Raw genomic sequence first — 27216 nt, forward strand, 5'->3', positions numbered from 1 at the left:
CAGGGGACTTGTTTGTAACTGGGCTTGGAAGTCTGCAGCTCCAAAACCGCCCCCGGTTAATGCCATTGCTGCAGAGGAAGGAAAAGGCTGGAATTGGGGTTGTGAGGAACTGCAGCTCAATGGGAAGTAAAATTAAATAAAATCTGGGCTAAAATGACCCAAAAAGTAGTTTATATGTAACTGTTGGTAGTGCTCTAGCAATGGGATCAAAGTCCTTGAACCAGAGGCTCAATTAATCACGGCTTAAATTCCTCCCATGCAGAAGTGGTGGGTAAAAGCTCTCCAGCCTCCAGAAACATTTTAACTGTTCCTGTGCCCGAGCCCTGGATGTTCATCTTTAGGATAAACACAAATTGAGGAGCCCCTGGGGCAACGGGGCTGGACCTGCAGGCATTCCAGAGTCTGGGATTTTCCCTGCAGGAAGGTGAAGGCGTGAGTTGTCACGAGAGAAAAGGGCAGGCAAGATTTTTTGAGGCTAAACCACCTCAGATGACTTCTCCTTCGGAAACCGGCTCTGTGCAATTTTATACTCAATTAATTGTTAAATGATTTTTCTCCTCAGTGCCCTGAGCAGCCCAGCACGTCTCCAAGGCATGTCTCTCTTTCCTCAGCACATCTTATGCTGAACAAAAATGTCTTTGCATTTGGTCTTCTCAGTAACAGATTAGCCTGTGTGATCCTTCCACTCCTAATACACGAGATTATTTAAAATCCCCTGAGCACTCAGGGCTGCCTATTACTTCAGGCACTGTCTCCCTGCCACGTAACTGTTATGAAAGTACAGTGCCTTGCCTGGCTTTTAAGCAAATTTGTGCAGCATGAATAGATGCTTTTCTACCAGTTGGGACTATCATAGAAACACACAATCGTTTAGGTTGGAAAAGAACCTCACTGTCTCCCAATTTGATTTAATCGCTCAGCCTCCCTTCCATCAGTGTGTATTTGATGTTTTTGCGTCCATCAGCCCAAAGCCAGGACAGCAACTAAGAGCTCAGGCTGCACACGCTTCTGTTTAAGCGAAGAGGAAGTGGAAGATTTCATCCAAAATTAATACCTCAAAGCAGAGGTGGAGTTTGACATTAATCGGTGTGTACACGGTGACTCAGCCCGGCGGCAGAAGGGGAAGCGAGGGCTGTGCGGCAGCTTCTGCCGGAGACATCAAAAAGCAACAAGGGAGCGATCAAATTACGGGAAGCTGGAAAAGCAGAGTAGTTGTACGGTAGAACTAAAATTGTGGCTACGAGATTGTGAGATTCCACAACCTCAGACATCGGGGAGCTCCTCTCGGGACCAGACACGGGACAGGGGGATGAGGGACAACAGTGCTGTGGGCAGAGCAGTTTTAGGCAAGGCAATCAGGTTTTTTTCCGTGCTCGATCAGCCCCGGTGGTGCGGTGTGGTCTCGGAGCTCTTGACCCGGGGTGAGCAGCGGCTTGGAGAGCTCCTGCCCGAGGAAACAACGACGGGCATCACCTGCCGGGGAGGCTTTGGGGGGAAGCACCACGGGCCGCAGCACCTCAAGGGAGAGGCGCTCGGCCTCCAAGGTGGAGGAGGAACCCCCGGGGAACGAGGGAAGCGCCGCCAGTTCCCGCACGGGGACGGGACACGCGTTCCGCGCTCCGTGCCACGCTCAGCCGACTCCGGGCTGGCGCCGCTTCCGCCGTGCGGTGCCAGGGAAGGCGGGAACCACCCCGGGGGCTCAATTCCGTTCTCCCGCTCCCCGAGCCCCGCTCCCCGACGGGAAGCGCTGCCGCCGCGTGTCCGCACCCCTGCGCGGGAGGATGCTGGAGCTGCCAGCGGCAGCCCCGGGGCGGCCCCCGGCCCTTCCCTTCCCCTCGGGGGTGATGCTCGCCGTGCCCCCGCCCGGGCGACGCGCGTAGCGGCCGGACAGGGCGGTGCCGGCGGGGCGGTGCCGGTGCCCAGGGCGGGCCCCGGGGCTGGGCGAGGCGGAGCCCGGCGGGCAGCGAGGCCGGTCCCATGGGAGCCCGGCGGGCCGGTGGATGCCCATGGCTTTCAGCCCGGGGCTGCTGGTGGTGGCCGGTTCTTTCGCCGCTTTCCGCCTGCTGAACCGGGGGCTGGAGCGGCTCGTGCCGCCGCCGCCCTCGGCCCGGCGCAACCGCTGGAAGTGGCGCAACATCTGGACATCGCTGGCGCACAGCGTGCTCAGCGGCGGCGGGGCGCTGGCCGGGTGAGCGGCACCGCGGGGACACCGCGGGGACACCGGGCTGCCCGGGGGAACCGGGACACAGGGAGGGAACGGGGACGTCGAGGAATCCCGAGGGGAACCTCCGGCCAAGGGGGTGCTAAAGGAAATGGGGGTGTTGGGGACCCTGGGGAGTGTCAGGACTGCAGACTGGCGGGCACCAGGGGATGGGGAGACTCTAGGGAAAACAGGAGGAGAGGGGAGGCTGTGGGTGGAGCAGGGCAACAGGAGGTCTCCGGGGGGGGGGTGGTCGGCAGCACCAGGTGAGTAATGAAGACACCGGCAGGGAAATGGGGACCTGGAGGCATTGCCCGACACTCACAACCTCTCTCCCTGCAGGTTCTACCTCCACCCCGAGATGTCCAACGACCTGGTGGGCACGCACCCGCCCGGGGCGCACAGCCTGGTGGCCGTGTCTGTAGGTGAGGTGTGGCGATGGACTGTCCCTGTTCCGTCCCCCGGGGGGTCTTCACGGGCTCGTCGGTGCCTGACACCAGCCCCTCGAGCCATGTCGCGATGTCTCAGGCACCTCAAACAATCGCCCTATTCTTGGCAAAGGACAGTGGCTCCTTTCTGTCCCACGGCAGCCGCAGCCAGGAGGTACTGGGCACCGGGCTGCCCTCCACCGTCCCCGGGGGGAGCCGGGGCTCGGGGCATCCCAAAAGTGCCACATGGGGTTGGAGGAGTCAGTTGGTGCCTCTTCCTGGGAGCACATCCTGCAGAGTGACTGTAAGAGGGACCACATGCACACCAATTTCCTTTCACTGTGTGTGACTCCCCACCCACACAGATGTGACCAGCACACACCCGGGGGGGGGCTGCCTGGCCCAGCCAGGTGCAGAGCCCACTGGGGCAGGGGGGATTTGCTGGCACAGCCCTTCCTGACCCTCTTTTTGTTCACACACTCCCCAATCCCAGGCTATTTCATTGAAGACTTTGTGGACATGCTGTGCAATCAGAAACTTCATCAGTCCTGGGAGCTGCTCTTTCATCACTCTGTGGTGAGTGCACCTGCACAGGTACCACCAGGGAGGCTGGGGATGGGGGGCTCCTGCTGTTGTTTGTGTAGGGGTTTGCTGCCTGCTCCAAAGTCTGATTTTATTTCCTGGGGAGAGGAGCGCAGACAGCAGGGCCTGGAGCTCCTCTTGGTCCTGCAGGACTCTGTAATCTTTCTTAGAGGGTCTGCAGAAAGGCGCCCAAAAATGGGGTGGTATTGGCAGTGATGAGAGAGATGGGGAGACTGAGAGCTGGTCAGAATCCAAATTTATTGTGGACTACATATGCTTATATACCATTCTAGGAAGGCTAGTAATTTTTTATTACAATGATTGGGTTAATCATCATATAAACAAACTTATACATTTTACAACATCTCTTGCTTACATAACTTGATGTAATATTTTCTTTTCAGTCTGATTTAATTTTCAGCTCAGTTTGTTCTTGCCAAGGCATCCTGATTATCAAATATCTTATGCTAATCACATCCAAAGTCCATCACCTGTCTTGTGTGTCCCAATAGAGTAGGAAAAAACATGTGTACAGAGTATGGGCTGATCCACAACAGTGTCACTGACAGCAGTGACCCCGGTGTCCGCTCTGGCACAGGTCAGCAGCTCATCTCCTGTGGCTCTTGCCCTCCTGAGCACCTGCCAGCAAGGGCTGCACATCCCCTCCATCCACCTCCCTCCCCAGGGTGCTTTCCTCCCACCTGGGCTTGGTGTGGCTGGAGCAGCTGTGATGCAGGACCCCCACTCCAGTGCCCTCTGCCTGTCTTGCTGTGCCCTGTGTGGGTTTTTCTCTGATCACCTCTCCTGTATGGGTGCCAGAGTGTTTTTCCCAACCCAAACAATTCTGTGGATGCTGCAGGGCAGGGGGGTGGCACAGCCTGGAGCTGAGCAGTGGAGATGCTGCAGGGTTCAGGGGAGACTCAGGGATGTGCAGGGCCTGGGGAGGGGGACAGGGACAGAGACAGGGACAGTTCTGGCACTCACCTGGGATGAGAGGGGTAGTCAGACCTGCTCTGTCAGTGAGCCCTGGGGCTCTGCTGGCTGCTGCTGGTGAGCCAAAAGTTCATCTCCACAATGGAGCTAATTCAAGCCAAGACAGTGACTTAACGAGCGGGGAGCAGATAATCTCATTACAGAGCCCATACAGAGAACAGCATTAATGGCATGAACCAAAGAAAGGACTGAGTGTGCTGAAGCGTGGGCAGGCAGAGCCTGTCCCCCTGCCTGGCAGGGAGGGTGTGGGGCAGGAATCCTGTCCCAAACAGCCCCAGGGTGCTTCAGGGGGCTCTCTGATACACCAAAGCCACCTAATCCCTGTCCTGGGGACAATCCCTGAGCCAGCAGCAGCCGTAGCCCTGGGCTACAGTCTCCCTTCCTGTCCATTCACTGGGTGTGGAAAAACCTGCTGGGCCACAACGGCAGGGTTAGGTCAGGCTGCTTTGTCTCCTCAGCCAACCTGGGGCTCAGAGAGCTGTTTCCTTCTCTTCCCACTGAAACAAAAAAACCCACTCAGGTTTCATGCAATGGTGAGGAGGTACCAGAGGCTGCAATGCTGCAGGGATGGCACTGCTGTGATGATCCTTTCCACCTCTGCTCCTTGCTGTGCCCAAGGGGTTCCAGCTTGCAGCAGCTGAGAGCGACCAGCCCCTGGGCTCAGCCCCTCTTCTCCCTCCTTCCCAGGTGATCATCTGCTTTGGTATCGCCGTGCTGCTCCACCAGTACGTCGGCTTTGCCCTCGTGGCTTTACTGGTGGAGATCAACTCCGTCTTCCTGCACCTGCGGCAGATCCTGCTCATGGCCAACCTGGTGCACACCACCTGCTACCGCCTCAACAGCCTCATCAACCTGGGCACCTACGTGGTGTTCCGCATCGCCACGCTGGCCTGGATGACCCGCTGGCTCTTCCTCAATCGCCAGAACGTGCCCCCGGCCACCTACGCCGTGGGCACGGTGGGCATGGCAATCATGACGCCCATGAACATCATCCTCTTCTACCGCCTGCTGCGGAGCGACTTCCTCAAATCCAGGCGGGAGAAGGAGGAGCGGGGGGAGAAGGAGGAACGGCAGGAGAAGGAGGAACTGCAGGAGAAGGAGGAATAGCCCCTCCCCTGCGAGGGGGGAAGTTCCAAGCCGGTGGAGCGCTGGAGGGTGACCGTGGCTGTTTCAGCACCTTGCGGAGAGGGGCTGCACTAACAGAGCATCCAGGCTTTGCTTGTGGCTCGAGATCCTGGGCCCTGCACAGCAGAGAGGTGCTCATGGACCAGGCAGTGTGGCTCTGCTCCCCAAACACTTTTGGATGATGTGGTTGGACAATTGGGAGCTGCTCGGAGAAGCCTCGGCAGCTCTGGCAGCTCCCTGAGGCACCACTGAGACGAGAAGGGGGCAGAGCAGCACTGTTTCCTCACTGCCCTCCCAGACATCCCAACACCACAGGGTGCTCCCAGCCCCTTTGGTGCTCCCAGCGTCCCATCAGCCACGGATCACCGAGTTCTCTGTGGCACCTCTGTAGAGCACCACCAGCAAGACAGGCTGCAAGGCTTTGCCTTCGAGGTGATGGTCAGTGAAAAGCAAACCCTGCACTGATGAGCCCTCCCTGAGGAGATCATCCCAGGCTGAGACCTGGCTGGGTGGTCACTGTGGGGTGCAGGCTGGGGGCGACCCCAACCTCTGCTGACAACTGGAGCTTTTTCCGTGTTGTTTTGTCCCCAGATAATTTAAGTGCCCATAAATGAGCGTGGGAGAGCACGAGTGGCCGGCGGGAGGATGGTGTGTGATGGTCACTTCCCACAGATGTGGGGTTTTCAGGCACTTTTTAGGATTCGGGAATGGCAGGTTGTGCTGCAGAGCCCGGGGTAACGCTCTCACCCGGCAGCAAAGGCTCTTACTAACACGAGCTTTTAATCAATGGCTGCTAATGAAGTGGCTTGAGGGAAGAGGACTGAGAGGGGACAAAAGGACTCAGCATCCCAGCCCACTCTGGGGGTGTCACTGCTCAGCACAGTCCTTACCCCGTGTCTCCCTGCCATGGAGAGAAAATACACTGTACACTGGAACACTCTACCTCTCTTGTTGGGTTTTTTTTCCCCACCTCTCTCCTTTCTGTGGAGGAAGATGAAGGTTTTTAAATGTTCTTCCACTCCACATTTCCTTTTCCTCGCCGATTCTCACACTGGACTGCTCCCCAGCAGCCCAGCACTGTGTATATAACAGGATCATCCCACTCGGAGTTACGTGAACCAGTCTGGAGAAATCCACTGGCTCGGTCACGTTTCCTTTGTGTGGCAAATAAGCTTTAACACAAAATCTCTCCCTTGGTTTGAAGAGCAGGCACTGCTCACAGAAGGTGGCACGTGTTCCTGCTAGCCAGGGAAACATGAGTGATCCATGGGGAGTGTGAGGCTGGAGACAATATGTGACCAAAGCTGCTTACATTTCTATTTGTGGAGAGCAGGGAAGCTTCCAGGTGCTGGGCACAGCTCCTCCAGGTTTGGATATATCACCTCAAGCAGTGCTGAGGTGCCTGTGTGCCCCTCACAGCTCCCATCTGGAGCAGAGCTGTCACCCAGGGCTCTCTCTTTGGTTTGACCCATGCATTCAAATTTTCCAGGAGCTGCTGCGCTGACCCTTGCCCTAAGCCCAGCCTCTGCCTCAGCTAAAATCGCTGCCTCTGCCCACACCCGGGGTGTTTCTCAAGGCCTGGATTGTGTTCCCACATTCCTGCTGCCACGTGGACGCCCTGTACCCCAGGCACGTGGGGCTGGGGGCCAGGGGAGCCTGGTTTGGGCACCTCTTAATCCGCCGTGGTTTTCCCACAGCGCTAAGGTGGGATAAGCAGTGGCTTTGCAGGTCACCGAGGTCAGGTGTGGGGATGCCCTGTGCTTGTCCCTCCCCATGGGAAGTGCCACAGCCTTGGCTTGAAAGGTTTTGGGAAGGACTCACCTCTCTATTCCCACCGTATAGGGGACTGACCATGGAGCTGGAAGAAGCATCTCCATCCGGGAATTAATTGTTGGGGAGCAAAGCCCCAGCCTGCCACCCAACCACCCCTGCTCCAACCCCATCCAATATCCCTCCAGAACAAACCCCTCTCTCCAAGGGAGCCCACACCCTGGCAAAGCCCTGAGGCAAGAGCCTGCCCGGCTGCTGAGCAGCCCTGACAACCCACGGAACCCACCACAGTGAGCTGGCCCTCACGCTTTCACAGCTCCCGGGCAAGCACTGAGGGCTGGGGGGCACCTGTGCTCCTGGAGAGCGGCAGGAAGGGGGCAGTGAGGTGGGTGGTTTCTTGCTGGAGGATCAGGGGCCACAGTGTGGCCATGGGGGCAGCGCTGGGGTGAGCCATCACTGCGGTACAGCATCCCCCTGCATGCCCGGGTCACGGGGGCTGGCGGAGACGGGCTCAGCCGCCCTGAGGGGATGTCCAGGCCCCGTGGGGGAGGTCCCCGCGCTGCTCCAGCGGGGACATCACCGGGATTGTCCGGGATGTCCAAAATGTCTCCCTGAGGGCTCCCCCCGCCCCTACCACCCTCCGGGAGGGGGGGGGGGGGGGGGGGGGGGGGGGGGCAGGACCCGGCCCGTGGCGCCCCCTACAGCAGCGAGCAGTGAGCTGCGCCAGACGCTGTCCAATCAGAGGCGGCGCCGCGCTGTCACCGCCGCCCCTCTCCGCCAATGGGAAGCAGCGAAGGGCGGGACCGGGGAAAGCGGGACACCCTACCGGAAGTGTGCTCTAGACACAACTTCCTCCCCTCTTCCGCCTTCGGTTCCGCCCCCGTATCTCCGCGCTTTGATAGGATAACCCTGCTGTCTGTCAGACTTCCTGGAAGCTGATTGGGTATTCCGCGCTCCTAGTGACGCCTACATCCGGGTCTCGCAGGCGCGGTAGCGGCGGCGCGGGGCCGCCATTGTGGTGGGGGAGCGCGGGGGTCGCGGCTGCCGGTGAGGGCCAGGGGGGAGCGGCGGGGCTGGGGTGCGCTCGGGGCGGGCGGGAGTGACGGGGGAGCGACCGGCGGCGGCCTCGTCGTGATCCCGTACCTCACCCTGAGCCCCTCTCCACGCTCTCCGCAGTAGCGTCGCCATGGCCGCCGTGTTCCCGTACCGCGGCGGCTGCGCGCCGGTGCCCAACCCGCTGGCGCCGCTGCCCGACTACATGTCCGAGGAGAAGCTGCAGGAGAAAGGTGGGTACGGCCCCGGCCCCCCAGATCCTCCGGGGGGGACAAGGCGTGACCCGCCGCCTCTGTGTCCCCGCAGCCCGCAAGTGGCAGCAGCTGCAGGCCAAGCGCTATGCGGAGAAGAGGAAATTCGGCTTCGTGGACGCGCAGAAGGAGGACATGCCCCCCGAGCATGTCCGCAAAATCATCCGCGACCACGGCGACATGACCAATAGGAAGTTTCGGCACGACAAGCGCGTCTACCTGGGGTAAGGGACGGCCGGTGTGTGACGGGGGGAGCTCAGGGGATCCGCCGCGGCTGCCTTGGTGGTTGTTGGGGGGAGAGATCCCTCTCCAAAGGGCTCTTCGTGCCTGTTGTAGCTCGCTGAGAATGCCCTGAGGTGTCAGTGCAGAGGAGGATCAGCGAAAGGAGTTGTTGCTTTGAATTTATGAGAAAAAACATTAGCCTGGATAATGCATCATTGAAGGGGAAGCCCCTTCTCCAAAGGGCGTTCAGTGTCAGCTGCAGCTCAGTCTGTTGCTGGGAGGTATCAGTGCAAAACAGTATCAGCAAAGGGAATTGTTGGTTTGAATTCATGAGAAAAAACGTTACCCTGCATAATACAGTGTCTTATAAGAGGTTGGGGAGAGTATGAAATGTTTTTTTAAAGATTGAAAAGCATCCTGAGTGCTTCTTTGCTGTTTGTGTGTAGAGAGCTGTCTAGTGCACATCATGGCCTGCTGCAGTGACTTACCATTACCCATAAAAACTCCAGAAACTCACTTTAAAACTTCCATTTTTGTTAGCAACATCCTGAAAGCCAAAACCTTTTGCTAGTCCAAAGGCAGAGTGAGAGATTCATGGATTTGTTTTTGGAACGGCTCACATAAGCAGCTCTTAGGGAAAGCAGGGAGGTTGTTGGACTCGTGGCAGCTGCTTGGCTGTCCCTGAGAGCCACTCCAGCGTGGTTTCCCTTGCTTGTGGCTGCAGTGCTCTGAAGTACATGCCCCATGCTGTGCTGAAGCTGCTGGAGAACATGCCCATGCCCTGGGAGCAGATCCGCGACGTGCCCGTCCTGTACCACATCACCGGCGCCATCTCCTTTGTCAACGAGATCCCCTGGGTCATCGAGCCTGTCTACATTGCCCAGTGGGGGTAGGTGCCTCCTGCTTCATCCAGCTGGGCCAAACCTTTTTGCTTTCACCATAAAAATCCCCCCCTGATTTTAACCCTGCCCTGATTTCCTGCAGCTCCATGTGGATTATGATGAGGCGGGAGAAGAGGGACCGGCGTCACTTCAAGAGGATGAGATTCCCCCCATTTGATGATGAAGAACCCCCTCTGGATTATGCTGATAACATCCTGGATGTGGAGCCCCTGGAAGCCATTCAGCTGGAGCTGGATCCAGAGGAGGATGCCCCTGTGCTGGACTGGTTCTATGACCACCAGCCTCTGAAGGATAACAGGAAGTACGTGGCTGTGGTAGCACAATTCACTGGGAGAGGGGAAAAACAAACAGGGCATGAATTGGGTATGCAGAGCAGTGTGTAAGCTTTGTGTGATGTTGGTGGGGAGAGAAAAACCTTCCCTCAAGGGTGGGAGGGAGAACCTGAGTGTTGGAAAGCTGCATCTTTTGCTTGCAGGTTGCTCAGAGAAGCTGTGGCTGCCCCATTCCTGGAAGTGATCCAGGTTGGATGGGGCTCTGAGCAACCTGGCATAGTGGAAGGTGAAAGGCTTGGAACAAGCTGAGCTTTAAGGTTCCTTCCAAGCCAAACCATTCTGGGATTCTGTGGCTCAGCATCCAGCAAGGCCCCTCTATCCAGGAGGCCTGTTACCCACTCACCTGCTAAAACTGGTGTTTCTGACTAGCATTTGAGAATTTGACTCCAAGTTCTCAGAAGGCTGATTTATTATTTTATAATATTATATTATATTAAAGAATGCTATGCTAAAACTGTACTAAAGAAAAAGAGAGGATACATCAGAAGGTTTAACAAGAATGAATAATAAAAACTCATGACTGACTCAGAGTCTGATACAGCTGGCTGTGATTGGTCATTAAGTTAAAACAATTCACATGGAACCAATCCAACATGCACCTGTTGGTGAACAATCTCCAGACCACATTCTCCAGACCAAAGCAGCAGACAGATAATTATTGTTTTCATTCCTCTCTGAGGCTTCTCAGCTTCCCAGGAGAACATCCTGGGCAAAGAGGATTTTTCAGAAAATACCATGGTGACACTGACTGTGCTGTAAAGTTGACAGCCTGCATTGTCTAGGTGGAATTTGAAATTTGCTCAAGGTGCAGAGATGTTCTGTGTCAGTTGGGACACAGAGGAGGAGAGGAACTGGAGCAGCCAGCATTTTCTGGGCAGGAGGACTCCAGAGTGGTCATTAATTAACAGTGCTGCAGTGTTGTTTCAATCTAGAGACACCCATGTGTTACCTGTCCTTGCTGAATGATGGGTGGCAGAAGGTGTTTGGTGCCTCTGGTGCCGTGGCTGTGCCTGGAGTGTCCCTGCTCTGCTCTCCCAGGTACGTGAACGGCTCCACGTACCAGCGCTGGCAGTTCACCCTGCCCATGATGTCCACCCTGTACCGCCTGGCCAACCAGCTGCTCACTGACCTGGTGGATGACAACTACTTCTACCTGTTTGACCTGAAAGCATTCTTCACCTCCAAGGCACTGAACATGGCCATTCCTGGAGGTCCCAAGTTTGAGCCCCTCGTCAGAGACATCAATCTTCAGTAAGTGTTGGGTTTGGGAGAGCGGTTATCTAGGAAAGGGCTGATGGGATGTTTTCAGTCACAAATGTTTGTCTCTCTCACCATGAATGCCTGCATAACAGTTTTTTGTCTCGTTTTAAGGGATGAAGACTGGAATGAATTTAATGACATCAACAAAATCATCATCAGGCAGCCCATCAGGACAGAGTACAAAATTGCTTTCCCGTACCTGTACAACAACCTGCCACACCATGTGCACCTCACCTGGTAAGAGCAGCAGCCTCCAGAGCCAGGAGAGGAGGGAAAGGCTGTCAAAGGCTCTAATGCTTATTTTTTGTTGCAGGTATCATACTCCAAACGTTGTTTTCATTAAAACAGAAGATCCTGACCTGCCAGCTTTTTACTTCGATCCTCTGATCAACCCCATTTCTCACAGACATTCTGTCAAGGTGGGTCACTGAGTTAACTGTGATAAACCCTAGGTGTGGAAGTAGGGGGCTTTTGTATCTTGCTTCTGATAGCAGCACACAAACGTAGATATTTTAGGAGAAGGCACCAACCCTTTCACCAAAAAAAAGCCACAGTTGTCATTTTAGTCTTCTACTTCTGGAGTTGCACAAAGTTGTCTCCTTTGGTTTCTGGAGGATAAAGCCCAATGTCTAATTAATACTGTTAGAGTCTTCTGACAGATAATTTATCTTTGTGGTTGCCCTTGGTGTATTTATGGAGCTGACATGTCCCTGAAGTTCCCTCCAGAACACCTAACTCAGAGTCTGGTACCAGAGTTTGCCTTGTTGAGTGCTTTTTGCTTCTCTCATGCTCAGTGCAACCACACTTCTTCCATGAGAGCACAGAGATGGATTTTTAACTTGCTTAGCTCAGAAACTGAGCGAAACAACCAGGAATCACCTTGTGTGGTGCTTCTGTGTTTCAGAGCCAGGAACCTCTGCCTGATGACGATGAAGAGTTTGAGTTGCCAGAGTTTGTGGAGCCTTTCCTGAAGGATACCCCTCTCTACACTGATAACACAGCCAATGGCATTGCCTTGCTGTGGGCACCACGACCCTTCAACTTGAGGTCTGGCAGGACCCGGAGAGCTCTTGACATCCCACTGGTCAAGAACTGGTGAGTTCTGTCCTGAGGCTGATGTAGTGATCATGACATTTTTACCTTGTTATAATGAAAATGAAATAAAGACATTATGCTGGTTTCTAGAGATTTTAGGAGAGTCTCTAGAGACTTTTGTCTAAGAAATGTGAGTTAGCTGAAGCTTTGGAGTGTGATTTATCCACAGGTACCGTGAGCACTGCCCAGCAGGACAGCCAGTCAAGGTGAGAGTGTCCTACCAGAAACTCCTGAAATACTATGTCCTGAATGCACTCAAACACAGACCTCCCAAGGCCCAGAAGAAGAGGTGAGTGGGCCCTTTTCAGTGGAGAACTGCTGATCTCTGTAGGGGATTGAGCTGATGGTGGTCTCTGCTCTCTCCAGGTACCTGTTCCGCTCCTTCAAGGCTACCAAGTTTTTCCAGTCGACCAAGCTGGACTGGGTGGAAGTTGGCCTGCAAGTGTGTCGCCAGGGCTACAACATGCTGAACTTGCTGATCCACAGAAAGAACCTGAATTACCTTCACTTGGATTACAACTTCAACTTGAAGCCTGTGAAGACCCTCACCACAAAGGTACCAGTCCATGTGCTGTTGTACACAAGAGCAGAGTTTATGTGAAGGTTGTTGTGTAGTGAGGAAAGAGAGGCCACAATGCCTCAGCTGCTCAGTTGTTGACCAAACTGGAGTTGTTTCACTTCTCTGTGACATTGTTACATAAATTCTGAATATTTTGTCTTTTTCAGGAAAGAAAGAAATCCCGTTTTGGGAATGCTTTCCATCTGTGCCGAGAGGTCCTGAGGCTGACTAAGCTGGTGGTGGACAGCCACGTCCAGTACAGACTGGGGAATGTGGATGCATTTCAGGTAGACTTTTTGGTTTTTTAGTTTTAAATGTGGTGAGAACTTGAGAGGAGGATTGGAATATTTTAAATGGGATGTACAAAGTGGCTGAATGTTGCAGTGTTACGGAGAAGAGGGGAAACATTGAAAATATGCAGTACTGTTTGAAATTCTGCTTTTATATTACTTTATAAGAATTGATCATTGTCTGAGGCAGCATGAGGAGCTTTGTATGGCCTGATACACTCTGTCCAAGAAACCTGGCTGCTGGAGGTGGTGTCTGAGGTGTTGGTTGTTGTCCCTGACTGTGTTCCCTGTCTCAGCTGGCAGATGGCCTGCAGTACATCTTTGCCCACGTGGGTCAGCTCACGGGGATGTACCGGTACAAATACAAACTGATGAGGCAGATTCGAATGTGCAAGGACCTGAAACATCTCATCTACTACAGGTTTAACACAGTGAGTTCCACCTTCCCACATGATATTGACCCCATGGAAACTGAGGAACAAGGTGAGTGGGGTTCTGGAATGTCAATAAATGATCTGCTCTTACCATGTCTCTGTTCCTCCAGGGGCCTGTGGGCAAAGGTCCTGGCTGTGGTTTCTGGGCTCCAGGCTGGAGAGTGTGGCTGTTCTTCATGAGGGGCATCACCCCACTGCTGGAACGCTGGCTGGGGAATCTGCTTGCCAGGCAGTTTGAAGGTCAGTACCCTGTAAATGGTGCACATGGGAGGAGTGTGTGGTAAAGATTAATACTGTTTGCTTGCCAGCCAGTTTCCTGTTCATACTGGTGGTCCTTATCCATGCTCCATTGACCAGCTTAGAGCTCTTTCAAGATCTGTGCCCTCAGAACATATTCTAAACGGAAGTGGGATTTCCTGCTCCATAACCACTTAATCATCTACTCCAGACTCCTGGCAGTGTGATTTCTCCAGACATCCTGCACCTCCTCAGGAAGGAGGAGAATCACTGCCTGGTGGTGTCAGAATTCTGAAGGACTTTGCTTTTTCCAGGCCGTCACTCCAAGGGTGTCGCAAAGACTGTCACGAAGCAGCGCGTGGAGTCTCACTTTGACCTGGAGCTCAGGGCAGCTGTGATGCACGACATCCTGGATATGATGCCAGAAGGGATCAAGCAGAACAAAGCCAGAACCATCCTGCAGCACCTGAGCGAGGCTTGGCGCTGCTGGAAGGCCAATATTCCCTGGAAGGTAAATCTCTCACTTGGCCTTTGGGTTCAGTTCTGACATCACCCAAGTGGAGCTGCTCTTGGAAGACTCCCAGTCCTGCTTTCCTCAAGTTCCTGTCCCTCCCCAGGTGCCAGGGCTGCCAACTCCTATTGAGAACATGATCCTGAGGTACGTGAAGGCCAAAGCTGACTGGTGGACAAACACAGCTCACTACAACCGCGAGCGGATCCGCCGGGGAGCCACTGTTGACAAAACCGTCTGTAAGAAGAACCTGGGCAGGCTGACCAGACTCTACCTGAAGGCTGAGCAGGAACGCCAGCATAATTACCTGAAGGTACTTCTGTCCTCCCTGGAATTGCCCAAATTAATGCTGTTTTCATAAGGAAGCTTTCACTGATCAATTCTGGTGCTGTGGTTCTGCAGGATGGGCCTTACATCACTGCAGAAGAGGCTGTTGCTGTGTACACAACCACAGTGCACTGGCTGGAGAGCAGGAGGTTCTCCCCCATTCCTTTCCCTCCACTGTCCTACAAGCATGACACCAAGTTGCTGATCTTAGCCCTGGAGAGGCTGAAGGAAGCTTACAGGTAAGCAGTGGGAAGTGATCTTGATCTTCAGGGGCACTGGGAAAGGCTTCTGTTTCCTTATCCATTATTCCCATGATGGAGTATGGTGTAAAATTTACCCTGGTGGACTGGTAAAGCTGTTGGTTTGGTACTGCCAATTAATCTGGGAGCTCCTATTGACTCTGTCACTTGGGCAAAACCACTGCCATGCTTGCAAGTTTGGGGATGTGGATTGTGAGGATTTACAGGTTGAACATTATCATTCATCAGTTTAATGCAGTGGCCCTTAGGCTGTTTGTGTGCAGGTGCTGAGCTGTTCTCCCTTGTTTTCAGTGTGAAATCACGCCTGAATCAGTCACAGAGAGAGGAGCTGGGCTTGATTGAGCAGGCTTATGATAATCCCCACGAAGCTCTGTCCAGAATCAAACGACATCTGCTGACTCAGAGAGCCTTCAAGGAGGTGAGTGAAAGCCTGGTGAAAGCCCAGCCATGTTGTGCTGCATTCAGAAGGTGAATGGCACAAAAACCTTGTTTTTTCTCTCAACTACCAGCCTCAGTTTTCCCCCCTCTTTTTTTAGGTGGGAATTGAGTTCATGGATCTCTACAGCCATTTGGTCCCTGTTTATGATGTTGAGCCCCTGGAGAAGATCACAGATGCTTATCTGGATCAGTACTTGTGGTATGAGGCTGATAAGCGAAGGCTCTTCCCTCCTTGGATCAAACCTGCTGACACTGAGCCACCCCCTCTGCTGGTGTACAAGTGGTGCCAAGGTCAGTGGGCTCTTGGAGTCCATGTAAAAATTATTTTTCCTATGAGGGAACTTGTGTCCTATGAGTCCCCTTAGGAGCTGAATTTTGGTTTTGCAATTTGCAGGCAATAATTACAATCTGGGATGTATTTTCTAGGTTAATACATGTGTGTATACTGGAGGAGGACAGCTTGCACAGCATTTATGGTTGATTACATAGTTTTCCTCCCATTTCTGGATAGACTGGAAGATCCAGAGTCTGAAAAATCAGGCACTGCAGGACTTATGTTGAGTTCCTGTATCCATTGGCTGCTTCTGTGCTCTGATGTGCCAGATAACACAAGATTGTTTGTTCCCTCAGGCATCAATAACCTGCAGGATGTTTGGGAAACGAGTGAAGGGGAGTGCAACGTGATGCTGGAATCTCGCTTCGAGAAGATGTATGAGAAGATTGACCTGACCTTGCTCAACAGGCTGCTGCGTCTCATCGTCGATCACAACATTGCTGACTACATGACAGCCAAGAACAACGTGGTGATCAACTACAAGGTGATGGTTGTTGTCAGGAAAGGGGGTTTGTGCTGAAAGGGACCCGTGAGGGAGGAGGTTTTTGGACCCATGGCAAAGAAGGAGCATAATACTTGCCAAAGAAAAATGATGAGGGAGTAAAAAAACCCTTCTGGGTCGTGCTGCGGAGCAGCTGCTCAGGTGAAAGGGTTCTGATGTGTTTTCTCACAATTCCCCTTCATCTCCTCAGGACATGAATCACACAAACTCCTACGGGATTATCCGTGGGCTGCAGTTTGCTTCCTTCATTGTCCAGTACTATGGGCTCGTGATGGACCTGCTGGTGCTGGGCCTGCACAGGGCCAGTGAGATGGCTGGGCCTCCCCAGATGCCAAATGACTTCCTCAGCTTCCAGGACATTGCCACGGAGGTGGCCCATCCCATCCGCCTCTTCTGCAGATACATTGACAGGATTCACATCTTCTTCAGGTGAGATCTCTGGGGCCCTGCTTTCCTCAGGTCAGCACAAAGGCAAGGGAGATTTAATATCATCCTGCTGCTGCCTTTTGTTCCCTTGGCTGTTGAAAATCAGGAGTATTTGAATTTACAGACTTCCTTGGATAACTGGGTGTCCACATGCCTCCTCTTGCTTTCTCAGTTTGCTTTTTTGCAAACTGAGACATTTCCAGTTTTGCTGGACCAATAGAAACACAAAAATGTCAAGAAACACAAATGAATAGAAATAGAAATATGCTCAGTTGTTAGGGATTTGGTAAATTAGAGACTGGTAAAATATGCCTTTTCTATCTCTTCATGGAAAGATAACCCAAACCCTGAGTTGCTCTGTTGCTAATGAAATTTCCCCATTCCTTGGGAGGACACAAAAATGGGATCATTACCTTCAAACAGGCTGACACAAACAGCTTTTCCTAATGTAATCCTTATCTTTCTGACCAGGCTGGTGTTGCTAAATCAACCATGTAATTCCAGATCCTTCTGTGTGCATTTCCAGGTTTACAGCTGACGAGGCAAGGGACCTGATCCAGCGGTACCTGACAGAGCACCCCGACCCCAACAACGAGAACATCGTGGGCTACAACAACAAGAAGTGCTGGCCCCGGGACGCTCGCATGCGCCTCATGAAGCACGACGTGAACCTGTGAGTGCTGCAGCTGGGGAAGAAGTGGTAGGGAAAAGGGGAAAATCAGTGATAAATAACTGTTGGAGACTGGGGAAGAAGTGGTAGGTGTAGGAGCGTCAGGGGGCAGGACAGATGGAGACCAGAGATCTCTGAAGCCAGGTCACGGGTTATTGCAAAGGGCCTGGGTGCAGGGCCCTGCTGGGAGCTGCCAGCTGCAGCTCAGAGCTGGCCTGAGAGAAGAGAGTGGTAAAGAGGAGGAGAGGATAAGAGAGTAAGAGGTAAGAGAGCTAGGTTCCTGTTACAATGCAATAAATCTTCTTCGGTGTTGAATATTCTAATTCTCACTAACCAGTCTAGTACAAGATACAAATCCTATAGCATTTACATACAGCCTATAAGAATCATCACATTACCGTACTGTCTTATATTTTTAAACCCTAAAAACGACTCTTTGGACCCCTTCTTCTAAGCTAGTAGGGTCTACTCTGACCCTTGGATCTGTCTGCAAGCAGAGGGTGTTGTTCCATCAAAAAGCGATTACCTTCAGCCAGCCACACCATTGTTTTCCACTCATTCAGTAACTAAAGTATCTCAAAACTTGCTTTCATTTCAATCTCACTTATAGTTTCTATATTCTCAAAATCTTTTGCCAGGCAATCATATTTATAGGGCTTTCCTGTTTCATCTTCCCCAACAGGTAGGAAACAGGGGAAAATGAGTGATAAATAACTGTTGGAGACTGATAGATGCTCAGGATGAGATTGAGAACTGAGGGGTCTGCGCTGAAAAATTAGGGAAGCTCTGAGAACTTGCCCAGTTGTTATTTGGGTAAATTAGGATGTGTCACTGAGCCCGTGCTGTTTTGCAGTGGCCGTGCTGTGTTCTGGGACATCAAGAACCGTTTGCCCCGCTCAGTGACCACGGTGCAGTGGGAGAACAGCTTCGTGTCCGTGTACAGCAAGGACAACCCCAACCTGCTGTTCAACATGTGCGGCTTCGAGTGCCGCATCCTGCCCAAGTGCCGCACCAGCTACGAGGAGTTCACCCACAAGGACGGCGTCTGGAACCTGCAGAACGAGGTGGGCTGGGAGAGCAATCCCTGGGTGGGGTTGCCATGGGTTGGAGAGGGGCTCCCAGGAGGGGACTGATGGGTTTGTGCTCTCTAGGTGACCAAGGAGCGCACGGCTCAGTGCTTCCTGCGTGTGGATGATGAGTCCATGCAGAGGTTTCACAACAGAGTGAGGCAGATCCTCATGGCCTCTGGCTCCACAACCTTCACTAAGGTAAGGGAGGAGGGAGATCTATGACAGATTTCTACACATTCTTGGGAATGAGCCAGGACCTGATCCTTTCCTTTCCTTTCTAGATTGTCAATAAATGGAACACAGCTCTGATTGGTTTGATGACTTATTTCCGGGAAGCTGTTGTAAATACTCAGGAGCTGCTTGATCTGCTGGTGAAGTGTGAGAATAAAATCCAGACTCGGATCAAGATCGGCCTGAACTCCAAAATGCCCAGCCGTTTTCCTCCTGTGGTGTTCTACACCCCTAAGGAGCTGGGGGGGCTGGGCATGCTCTCCATGGGCCACGTCCTCATCCCTCAGTCTGACCTGAGGTGAGTTGTGCTGTTCTAACTCCTGCATGACTTGAGTGTTCTTTCAGGTGCTCTTTACCCTAAAAATATTCCAAGAGTGCTAAACCATGCCATGGTACAGAGCTGTGTTGTCTTTACAGTAGCTCATGGCAGTGATGAGGGAAGTCCCAGTTCCTCCTACCTCATTCTTGTCTCTTTGCTCCAGGTGGTCCAAGCAGACAGATGTTGGCATCACTCATTTCCGCTCGGGGATGAGTCATGAGGAGGACCAGCTCATCCCCAACCTGTACCGTTACATCCAGCCATGGGAGAGTGAATTCATTGACTCTCAGAGGGTGTGGGCAGAATATGCCCTGAAACGACAGGAGGCCATAGCCCAGAACAGGTGTGTGTCCACCTGTGGGAGGTCAGGCAGCACTGGGAAGTTTTGTGCTGTCTGGGGATTTTGGAGACCTTGCTGGCCCTGTGGTACCTGCAGCGCTGTTCCCTCACCTCTGGCATTTTAGTGTCCCCTGCCAGAGCCCTGAGCTCTGTGTCATTTCTCTGATCTCATCAGCTGAGCTACTCATTAATGCATTGCTGTAAATTGAGAGGTAACAAAGTGTGGGGATTTTGTTTCTTCAGGCGTCTGACACTGGAGGATCTGGAGGACTCGTGGGACAGGGGAATTCCTCGGATTAACACCCTTTTCCAGAAGGACAGGCACACTCTGGCTTATGATAAAGGATGGAGAGTCAGGACTGACTTCAAACAGTATCAGGTACTGACAGGGAATTTCTCTTTACCTGAATATGAAGTTCAGATACCTGTTCCACACAAAGTCCTTTTACCTTGCATTATTGCAGGTTCACATCAGTCTCTCTGCTGCAGAAGGAATTTACAGCCTTGTGTTGGGACTGGTAGAGGCTGTTTGGAAACAAATGCTCCAGAATTTGTAGCTTATCCCCTTTGGAATAATTTAGATAGATTGCAGTGTATTGAAGAAAACTACAATAAACACAACAACATATTACAGAATCAGTTCTGGAGAGAGAATAATAATTATCCCAAAACGAACATTCCAAAATATTAAGTTTTAGTAACAGTGGAATAATTTGTTATTTAAAACCTTTAATGACAGCTCTGCAGAAGACCAGTCCCTGAAAGATAAAAATATCACCTGGGGTTCTCCCAGAGTGAATTGCAGAGTAGTACTGACAGAACTCATGTTGTAGATGAGCTTTGTCCTCCAGCACTGAAGGCATGAGGCTTTTTACCTGCTCCCTGCCCATCACCATGGTGTTGGTCCCTGCAGTTAGTGCAGGCAGGGGAATGATCTGCTCGCTGTTGTCTCCAGGTGCTGAAGCAGAACCCGTTCTGGTGGACACACCAGCGCCACGATGGCAAACTCTGGAACCTGAACAATTACCGCACGGACATGATCCAGGCTCTGGGCGGGGTGGAAGGGATCCTGGAGCACACGCTCTTCAAGGGCACCTACTTCCCCACTTGGGAGGGTCTCTTCTGGTAAGAGGAACTTTGGTGTGGGCTCTGGGCTCAGGCTGTGCTGGTTCTGTTGATTTTCTGCTGGTTTTCAGTGGTCGCTTGAGAACGTTGTGTAGTTCAGTTGTGAGGGCACTTAGGAGGGAGCTGCTGCTGAACTTCTTGGAAACCCATGGAAATTTCTTGGCATGAAACAACCCTCCTAGCTCGTGGCTGATTTCTGTCTCTGTTAGAAGTGGCACATGGCAGCAGAGATGAGGGGCATCTCATTCAGTTGAATCGAATGGTCTGCCCTTTCTAGGGAGAAGGCCAGTGGCTTTGAGGAGTCCATGAAGTGGAAGAAGCTGACAAATGCCCAGAGATCGGGTTTGAACCAAATTCCAAACAGAAGATTCACTCTCTGGTGGTCTCCTACCATCAACAGAGCCAATGTAAGTACCTGGTGTTTGTCCCTCTAGGAGCAGACAACACTTTTCCTCTGAAATGAGAGCAGTTAATTAATCCAATTAATTCTCAGGACGTGTCTTAGAGAGGTACTAAACCTCCTTAACAGGAGATGATCCATTTTTAAAATATCCTCAGTTGTACTGTTGTGTGTTCTCACAGCTGCTTTTCCTTTGCAGGTGTATGTTGGGTTCCAGGTGCAGCTGGATTTGACAGGGATCTTCATGCATGGCAAAATCCCCACGCTGAAGATTTCCCTCATCCAGATTTTCCGAGCTCACTTGTGGCAGAAGATCCATGAGAGCATTGTCATGGATTTGTGTCAGGTGAGCAGTTTTGGCTTGGTTTGTTTCTGTGCCCTTTTGGAGCAGGACCAGCCTTCCTCCAGCAATCTGGCAGAGAAAGGGAAGAAATGGAAAATGGGATTTTCCTGACTGCCTTGGTGTTGAGGATAGATTCCTTATCTGGGTTGCTTGAGCACATCTCATCTTTGACTGCCTTTTCCCCAGGTGTTTGATCAAGAGCTGGATGCTCTGGAGATTGAGACAGTGCAGAAAGAGACAATCCATCCCAGGAAGTCTTACAAGATGAACTCCTCATGTGCAGATATCCTTCTCTTTGCTTCCTACAAGTGGAATGTGTCACGTCCATCCTTGCTGGCAGATTCCAAGTGAGTTTCCCTTTTCCCTCTCTTCAGTCTCCCTGCAGAGCAGAGCTGCTGTCATCCAGAGCCTCTGTTTCTCTTGGGCATCTGGGGGACCCTGGAGATTGTGTCCAGCAAAGCACAGGGCTTGTTTGGCTGGGTGGTTGCAGCACCTCCTGGCACTGCCTTTGCAAAACACCAGCACTGGCTTTGCTCCTGCTCTCTCCTCTGGGTGAGCTTTTCCCTGAGCTGTTGAAGGTTCTTCTGGAAACTTCACAAAGCTGAACTGGCCCAGAGCCAGAATCTGGAGTGAATCCTCAGCAGACAGTCCCTGGGGGAGATGACCCTCGTGACTGCACAGCAGTGGACTCACTGGTGCTTTGCTGAAACCTTTCAACAGCCTCTGCATTCACTGCTGTGTGAGGAGAGCAGCAGGGTCCCTTTCCCGGGTGGAAGCGTGGATATGAACTGGCTGCAGTGTCCATGCTGGGTGACAATTACTGCAGGAGAATTTTGTGCCAGATGAACTTGTTGTGGCCTGCTTTCTCCTCAGGGATGTGATGGACAGCACCACCACTCAGAAGTACTGGATTGATATCCAGCTGCGCTGGGGCGACTACGACTCGCACGACATCGAGCGCTACGCCAGGGCCAAGTTCCTGGACTACACCACAGACAACATGAGCATCTACCCCTCTCCCACTGGGGTGCTCATTGCCATTGATCTGGCCTACAACTTGCACAGGTCAGAGCTGCACCTTCTGTGGTTGCGTTTCTAGGGTTGGAATTGGTGGTTTGTGGGTAATAATTTGTTTCTTAGGATATTTTGTCAGACTGTTGTTGGAGCTGAAGGACAGGCCTTGTTTCAAAGCCCTTACAAGTGGGGACAGCTATTTCTCACTGGAAACTAGGGGCAAAGTCAGAAATCAGTTCTCCAGTGTGTTTGTTGGAGATGGTGCAGCTTTTCTGGGACTGCAGCATGTGTGTGCTGTGGCTTCCCACTGAGGAGGTGTAGGTAAAAGCCATAGGTGCCCACCTCCCAGGGCATTACAGAAATCACACTGCAGTACAAAGCTGTATTTTCAGCAGTACAAAGGGGCCTGGCTGCTGCATGGAAAGACTTGAGTGGAACTGTTGCCTCTTCAAGTCTGATGGTAACAACTTCTGTTTGTTTCCTCCTTCAGTGCTTATGGGAACTGGTTCCCTGGAAGCAAACCTCTGATCCAGCAGGCCATGGCCAAAATCATGAAAGCAAACCCTGCCCTGTATGTGCTGAGGGAACGAATCCGCAAAGGGCTGCAGCTCTACTCCTCAGAGCCCACGGAGCCCTACCTGTCCTCCCAGAACTATGGGGAGCTCTTCTCCAACCAGATCATCTGGTTTGTGGATGACACCAACGTGTACAGAGTCACCATCCACAAGGTGAGGCCTGAGGGGTGTCTCAGAGGAAGGACTGAATGGGGTGGAGGTGTCCATGTGTGATGGAAATCTGGGAGTCAGCACATGGACCCAGATTTTTGCAGTGTGCACAGAGCAGCTCTCACATTTCCCACACAGTTCCTGCTCAAAGCACACAGAGAGGAGGCTCTTGTCTAAAGGGTGGGTGGGCTCCATTTATCTCCCTGCACTTCTCACCTCACTTTTTCCCTCAGACTTTTGAAGGGAATTTGACCACAAAACCCATCAACGGAGCCATTTTCATCTTCAATCCCAGAACTGGGCAGCTCTTCCTGAAGATCATCCACACATCTGTGTGGGCAGGACAGAAGCGTCTGGGACAGGTAGGGCCTGGCTGGGCCTTGGGTGTGAACTGGGGGTGGGCTCTGACTGCTTGGGACACTGCCTTGAGCAGAAAACATCACAAAGATCTTCATCTTCCTGCCTCTTAATGAATTTGGAGCTCCAGAGTCCAAGTGATCAGGCAGGCAGGAGCATGGGATATGAAAGTGGAGGAACACAGGCATTGCTGCTGCAAGGATTTTGAGGCTCTGAGGTGTAAAGACCCCACATCATCAAGCAGAGTGTGAGGAAGAGTGCTCTGCTCCTTGTTACAGAATTCACTCTGCACTTGGCTGTACATCCAGTGCAGTGAGAAAGCTCAGGTGGCAAATCCTGGGAGGTGGAGTAGCCAGCTGGTTTTTTCTGAGCCACTCAGGAGTAACTGAACTCCAGGAATGGGAACTGCCCTCTGTGATCAGTAAGGAGGAAATGCTGGGCCTTGTCACTGATCTGGAACAAACCATAAATTCCAGTTGTATTTTTAGAATTTGGTTTGCGTCCCTTTGGTTCACAGAGGCATGGGGATACTTCTCTAACCCTTCTGTCTTTCTGCAGCTGGCCAAGTGGAAGACTGCTGAAGAAGTGGCTGCCTTGATCCGATCCCTCCCCGTGGAGGAGCAGCCAAAGCAGATCATAGTGACACGGAAGGGCATGCTGGACCCCCTTGAGGTAAGGCTGCAGCTCCCTGAGGATGTGTAAAATCTATGGGAGATAACAGGACACTTCTGTGCCCTGTGATGTTCTGCGGTAGCTGTGAGCTAATTCCTCTTGATGAACTCCAGGTGCACTTGCTGGATTTCCCCAATATTGTGATCAAAGGCTCGGAGTTGCAGCTGCCCTTCCAGGCCTGTCTGAAAGTGGAGAAGTTTGGTGATCTCATCCTGAAGGCCACTGAACCCCAGATGGTTCTCTTCAATCTCTATGATGACTGGCTGAAAACCATCTCTTCCTACACAGTAAGCACAGATGTGTCTCCTGCATTTTGCTTTGCTGCTGATAAATGAGGCAAGGAACCAAGGCCTCAGATATCCCTGATGATTTGTTTGGGAGCACTTGGCTCTGAATCTGCCTGGATTTTCCTTTAGATGGATTTCCCTGGCAATTCCCATGTGCTCAAACAGAGGAATGCTATACTAGGGCCTTGTACATTTAATTTTCTTCTTCCTAATTCCATCTCCAAGGCATTCTCCCGTCTGATCCTGATTCTCCGGGCGCTACACGTGAATAACGATCGAGCCAAAGTTATCCTGAAGCCAGACAAGACAACCATCACTGAGCCTCACCACATCTGGCCAACCCTGACAGATGAGGAGTGGATCAAGGTGGAGGTGCAGCTGAAGGATCTCATCCTTGCTGACTATGGCAAGAAGAACAAGTAAGGCAAAATCCTGTCAGCCTTTCCTTGCTGCCCTGAAGGCTGTGGCCAGGGGCCTTTGTCAGTGCACTCTCAGCTTTGTAGGGGATCTGGTTAATTTTAATAACCTTGTGGTAAGGCAGATAAAAATGTCTGCACCAAATCATTGATCTAAGCATCATGTGATCATGGCCCCGCTTTGGTTTAAAAAGTTGTGGTTTAATTTTTTCATACTGCCCAGAGTGGGTGTTCTGAGCTTGTGCCTGAAGGTGAGACGGCTCCAGAATGTATTTTGAAATGCCTGACTCGGGTGAATTTTCTCTTCCAGCGTGAACGTTGCATCCCTGACCCAGTCAGAGATCCGAGACATCATCCTGGGCATGGAGATCTCTGCCCCATCTCAGCAGAGGCAGCAGATTGCAGAAATTGAGAAGCAAACCAAGGAGCAGTCACAGCTGACAGCCACGCAGACCCGCACGGTGAACAAACACGGAGATGAAATCATCACCTCCACCACCAGCAACTACGAAACTCAGACCTTCTCCTCCAAGACTGAGTGGAGGGTCAGGTAGGAAGGCAGGCAGGGGTGGTGGAAAGTGTTGGAATGCTCAAGGAGGTTCTGTGCCCCCTCTGATCACAGTCTCCTCCTCACAGAGCAATCTCTGCTGCCAACCTCCACCTGCGGACGAACCACATCTATGTCTCATCAGATGACATAAAGGAGACAGGTTACACCTACATTCTTCCCAAAAATGTGTTGAAGAAGTTCATCTGCATCTCAGACCTGCGGGCCCAGGTGAGTGTGCAGGGAGTTTGTTACAGTTGTGCCCCACTCAAACACACCAGGAGGGAAACTCTTGGTGAAGGGCTGGGAGCCTGCTGTGGTTTGTCCACATGAATCCCTCTGATGCTCTCCTCAGAAATTAAGGAGTTCCCACTCAGCTACACAGAGATCTCTTCTGGCCTTCTAAGGCAGGTGTGTGTGTTTCAGATTGCAGGTTACCTGTATGGAGTGAGCCCTCCAGACAACCCCCAGGTGAAGGAGATCCGGTGCATTGTGATGGTGCCCCAGTGGGGGACGCACCAGACCGTGCACCTCCCAGGGCAGCTGCCACAGCACGAGTATCTCAAGGTGGGTTGGGGTTCAGCTTCTAGGGTGGGTGGAAGGTCAGCAAAAAGGACCTGAGGTAGTGGAGCAGCTTCCCTTGGTCTTTTGTAGTTGTAGGACTGAAAGGGCTCCGTCTGAAGCCAAACTTGATTGAGATCAATTGAGGGGGAAGCCTGTGATCTCTGTGTCCTTTTTGCCAGGCTTGAAGTGGTCTCATTTTAAAAGGTGTTGATTTTTCTCTAAACCATTGTCTTTTTGTCAGGAAATGGAACCTCTGGGGTGGATTCACACCCAACCAAATGAGTCCCCTCAGCTCTCACCACAGGATGTCACTACCCATGCCAAGGTCATGGCTGACAACCCCTCCTGGGATGGAGAGAAGACCATCATCATCACCTGCAGGTGAGGGGCAGGGAGGCTTCCAGGGCAGAGCTGGGGAACTCAAAATGGGCAGAAAGGGAGTGTTGGTTCATTCCTGCTTTCCCTCCTCTGCCCCAGGTGAGTCTGACTTGCCTCATGTCTTCTCCTTTTCAGTTTCACCCCTGGCTCCTGCACGCTGACAGCCTACAAGCTGACCCCGAGCGGGTACGAGTGGGGCCGGCAGAACACGGACAAGGGCAACAACCCCAAGGGGTACCTCCCCTCCCACTACGAGAGGGTGCAGATGCTCCTGTCCGACCGCTTCCTCGGCTTCTTCATGGTCCCAGCACAGGGCTCCTGGAACTACAACTTCATGGGTGAGCTGGCCTGGGGAGAGGAGGGAAAAGAGGCACTGTGAGGAGCTCGGGGAGGAATTAATAGCTCCTTATCCCCTCCAAAACTTCCTCAGAGTGGCGGGCAAGGATACCAGCACTGTGCCCTGAACTTTCCATAGTACCAGCATTGGGATATCAGTTCAATGGGGCTTTTTTTTGGTGGCTCGAGAGGAAAAATAGATCCCATGTCTGTCAGGATTGTAGTGCATGGTCTATCGCCACTGAATAATTAATCCCTGTCAGGCAGAAGAGATAATGGAAAATGCAAGAGAGAAGCTGTTCCCAGTAGTGAGGTCCTGGTATCATGAACACCGTGGGCAGCTGGAGGAGGGGTCAGGAAATGAGAGTGACAGAAGACTCGACTAGCATAAAAGGATTGTAAATCTCTTGAGGGGAGGAACCCAAAGAGGCATGATTTTGTAGGTTTAGAACTTTCTCTCCTGTCAGGGAAATGGTCATAGAAGGGTGGGGGGCTGTGTTAGGCTCCTGAAGGGTGGAGGAGGCAGAAGGGGTGCTCAGGTGGGTGACACTCCCTCTTTTCCAGGTGTCCGCCACGACCCCAACATGAAATACGAGCTGCAGCTCGCCAACCCCAAGGAGTTTTACCACGAGGTCCATCGCCCCTCTCACTTCCTCAACTTCGCGCTGCTGCAGGAGGGGGAGGTTTACTCTGCCGACCGCGAGGATCTCTACGCCTAATCCTGCCCGCGCCCCTTTAGTACTGTTGATATTCAACAGCGTGTTCGTGTGCCCGCCCCATCCCTCCACTGCGCCCCGCTCGCCCCCCTTCACCCCGCGCGTTGTTGTTTTCCCCACTTTTCCGCTCAATAAATTTTGTACGAACGGGAGCGCTGAGCGAGCGCTGAGGTCCC

At 52.4% G+C, this 27216-nt stretch overlaps 2 protein-coding genes across 2 annotated transcripts; both read left to right on the forward strand.

Moving 5' to 3' along the window:
* The first annotated feature begins 1985 nt into the window (after positions 1–1985).
* Positions 1986–6205, forward strand: TLCD2 (TLC domain containing 2). Its single transcript, XM_084219195.1, has 4 exons — positions 1986–2188; positions 2543–2625; positions 3122–3204; positions 4891–6205. Exons 1-4 carry the CDS (start codon positions 2001–2003, stop codon positions 5308–5310), a joined length of 774 nt encoding a protein of 257 aa, XP_084075321.1. The 5' UTR covers positions 1986–2000; the 3' UTR covers positions 5311–6205.
* Positions 6206–8079: 1874 nt separating this feature from the next.
* PRPF8 (pre-mRNA processing factor 8) lies at positions 8080–27192 on the forward strand. The gene is made up of 43 exons (XM_084219291.1): positions 8080–8145; positions 8275–8384; positions 8458–8626; positions 9349–9513; positions 9609–9827; positions 10897–11109; positions 11230–11355; positions 11432–11537; positions 12023–12213; positions 12383–12502; positions 12580–12769; positions 12940–13059; positions 13359–13493; positions 13607–13736; positions 14048–14244; positions 14351–14557; positions 14647–14810; positions 15123–15249; positions 15368–15560; positions 15900–16087; positions 16296–16534; positions 17058–17204; positions 18055–18265; positions 18353–18469; positions 18553–18800; positions 18985–19164; positions 19404–19539; positions 20116–20285; positions 20563–20692; positions 20885–21031; positions 21215–21375; positions 21902–22093; positions 22533–22770; positions 23001–23129; positions 23683–23796; positions 23910–24083; positions 24309–24502; positions 24810–25049; positions 25136–25277; positions 25473–25613; positions 25852–25991; positions 26124–26326; positions 26889–27192. Exons 2-43 carry the CDS (start codon positions 8285–8287, stop codon positions 27041–27043), a joined length of 7008 nt encoding a protein of 2335 aa, XP_084075417.1. The 5' UTR covers positions 8080–8145; positions 8275–8284; the 3' UTR covers positions 27044–27192.
* The last annotated feature ends 24 nt before the right edge of the window (positions 27193–27216 follow it).

Source organism: Fringilla coelebs, assembly GCF_963513975.1.
Source record: "Fringilla coelebs genome assembly, chromosome: 20".
In the NCBI taxonomy this organism is placed as follows: Eukaryota; Metazoa; Chordata; class Aves; order Passeriformes; family Fringillidae; genus Fringilla; species Fringilla coelebs.

Coding starts and splice junctions, on each gene's coding strand:
- TLCD2 (XM_084219195.1), top strand. CDS start 2,001: ATGCCCATGGCTTTCAGCCCGGGGCTGCTGGTGGTGGCCGGTTCTTTC. Junction 2,189..2,542: donor GGCGGCGGGGCGCTGGCCGG/GTGAGCGGCACC, acceptor CTCTCCCTGCAG/GTTCTACCTCCACCCCGAGA. Junction 3,205..4,890: donor TGCTCTTTCATCACTCTGTG/GTGAGTGCACCT, acceptor CCTCCTTCCCAG/GTGATCATCTGCTTTGGTAT.
- PRPF8 (XM_084219291.1), top strand. CDS start 8,285: ATGGCCGCCGTGTTCCCGTACCGCGGCGGCTGCGCGCCGGTGCCCAAC. Junction 18,266..18,352: donor TCTGGAACCTGCAGAACGAG/GTGGGCTGGGAG, acceptor TGTGCTCTCTAG/GTGACCAAGGAGCGCACGGC. Junction 18,470..18,552: donor GCTCCACAACCTTCACTAAG/GTAAGGGAGGAG, acceptor TTTCCTTTCTAG/ATTGTCAATAAATGGAACAC.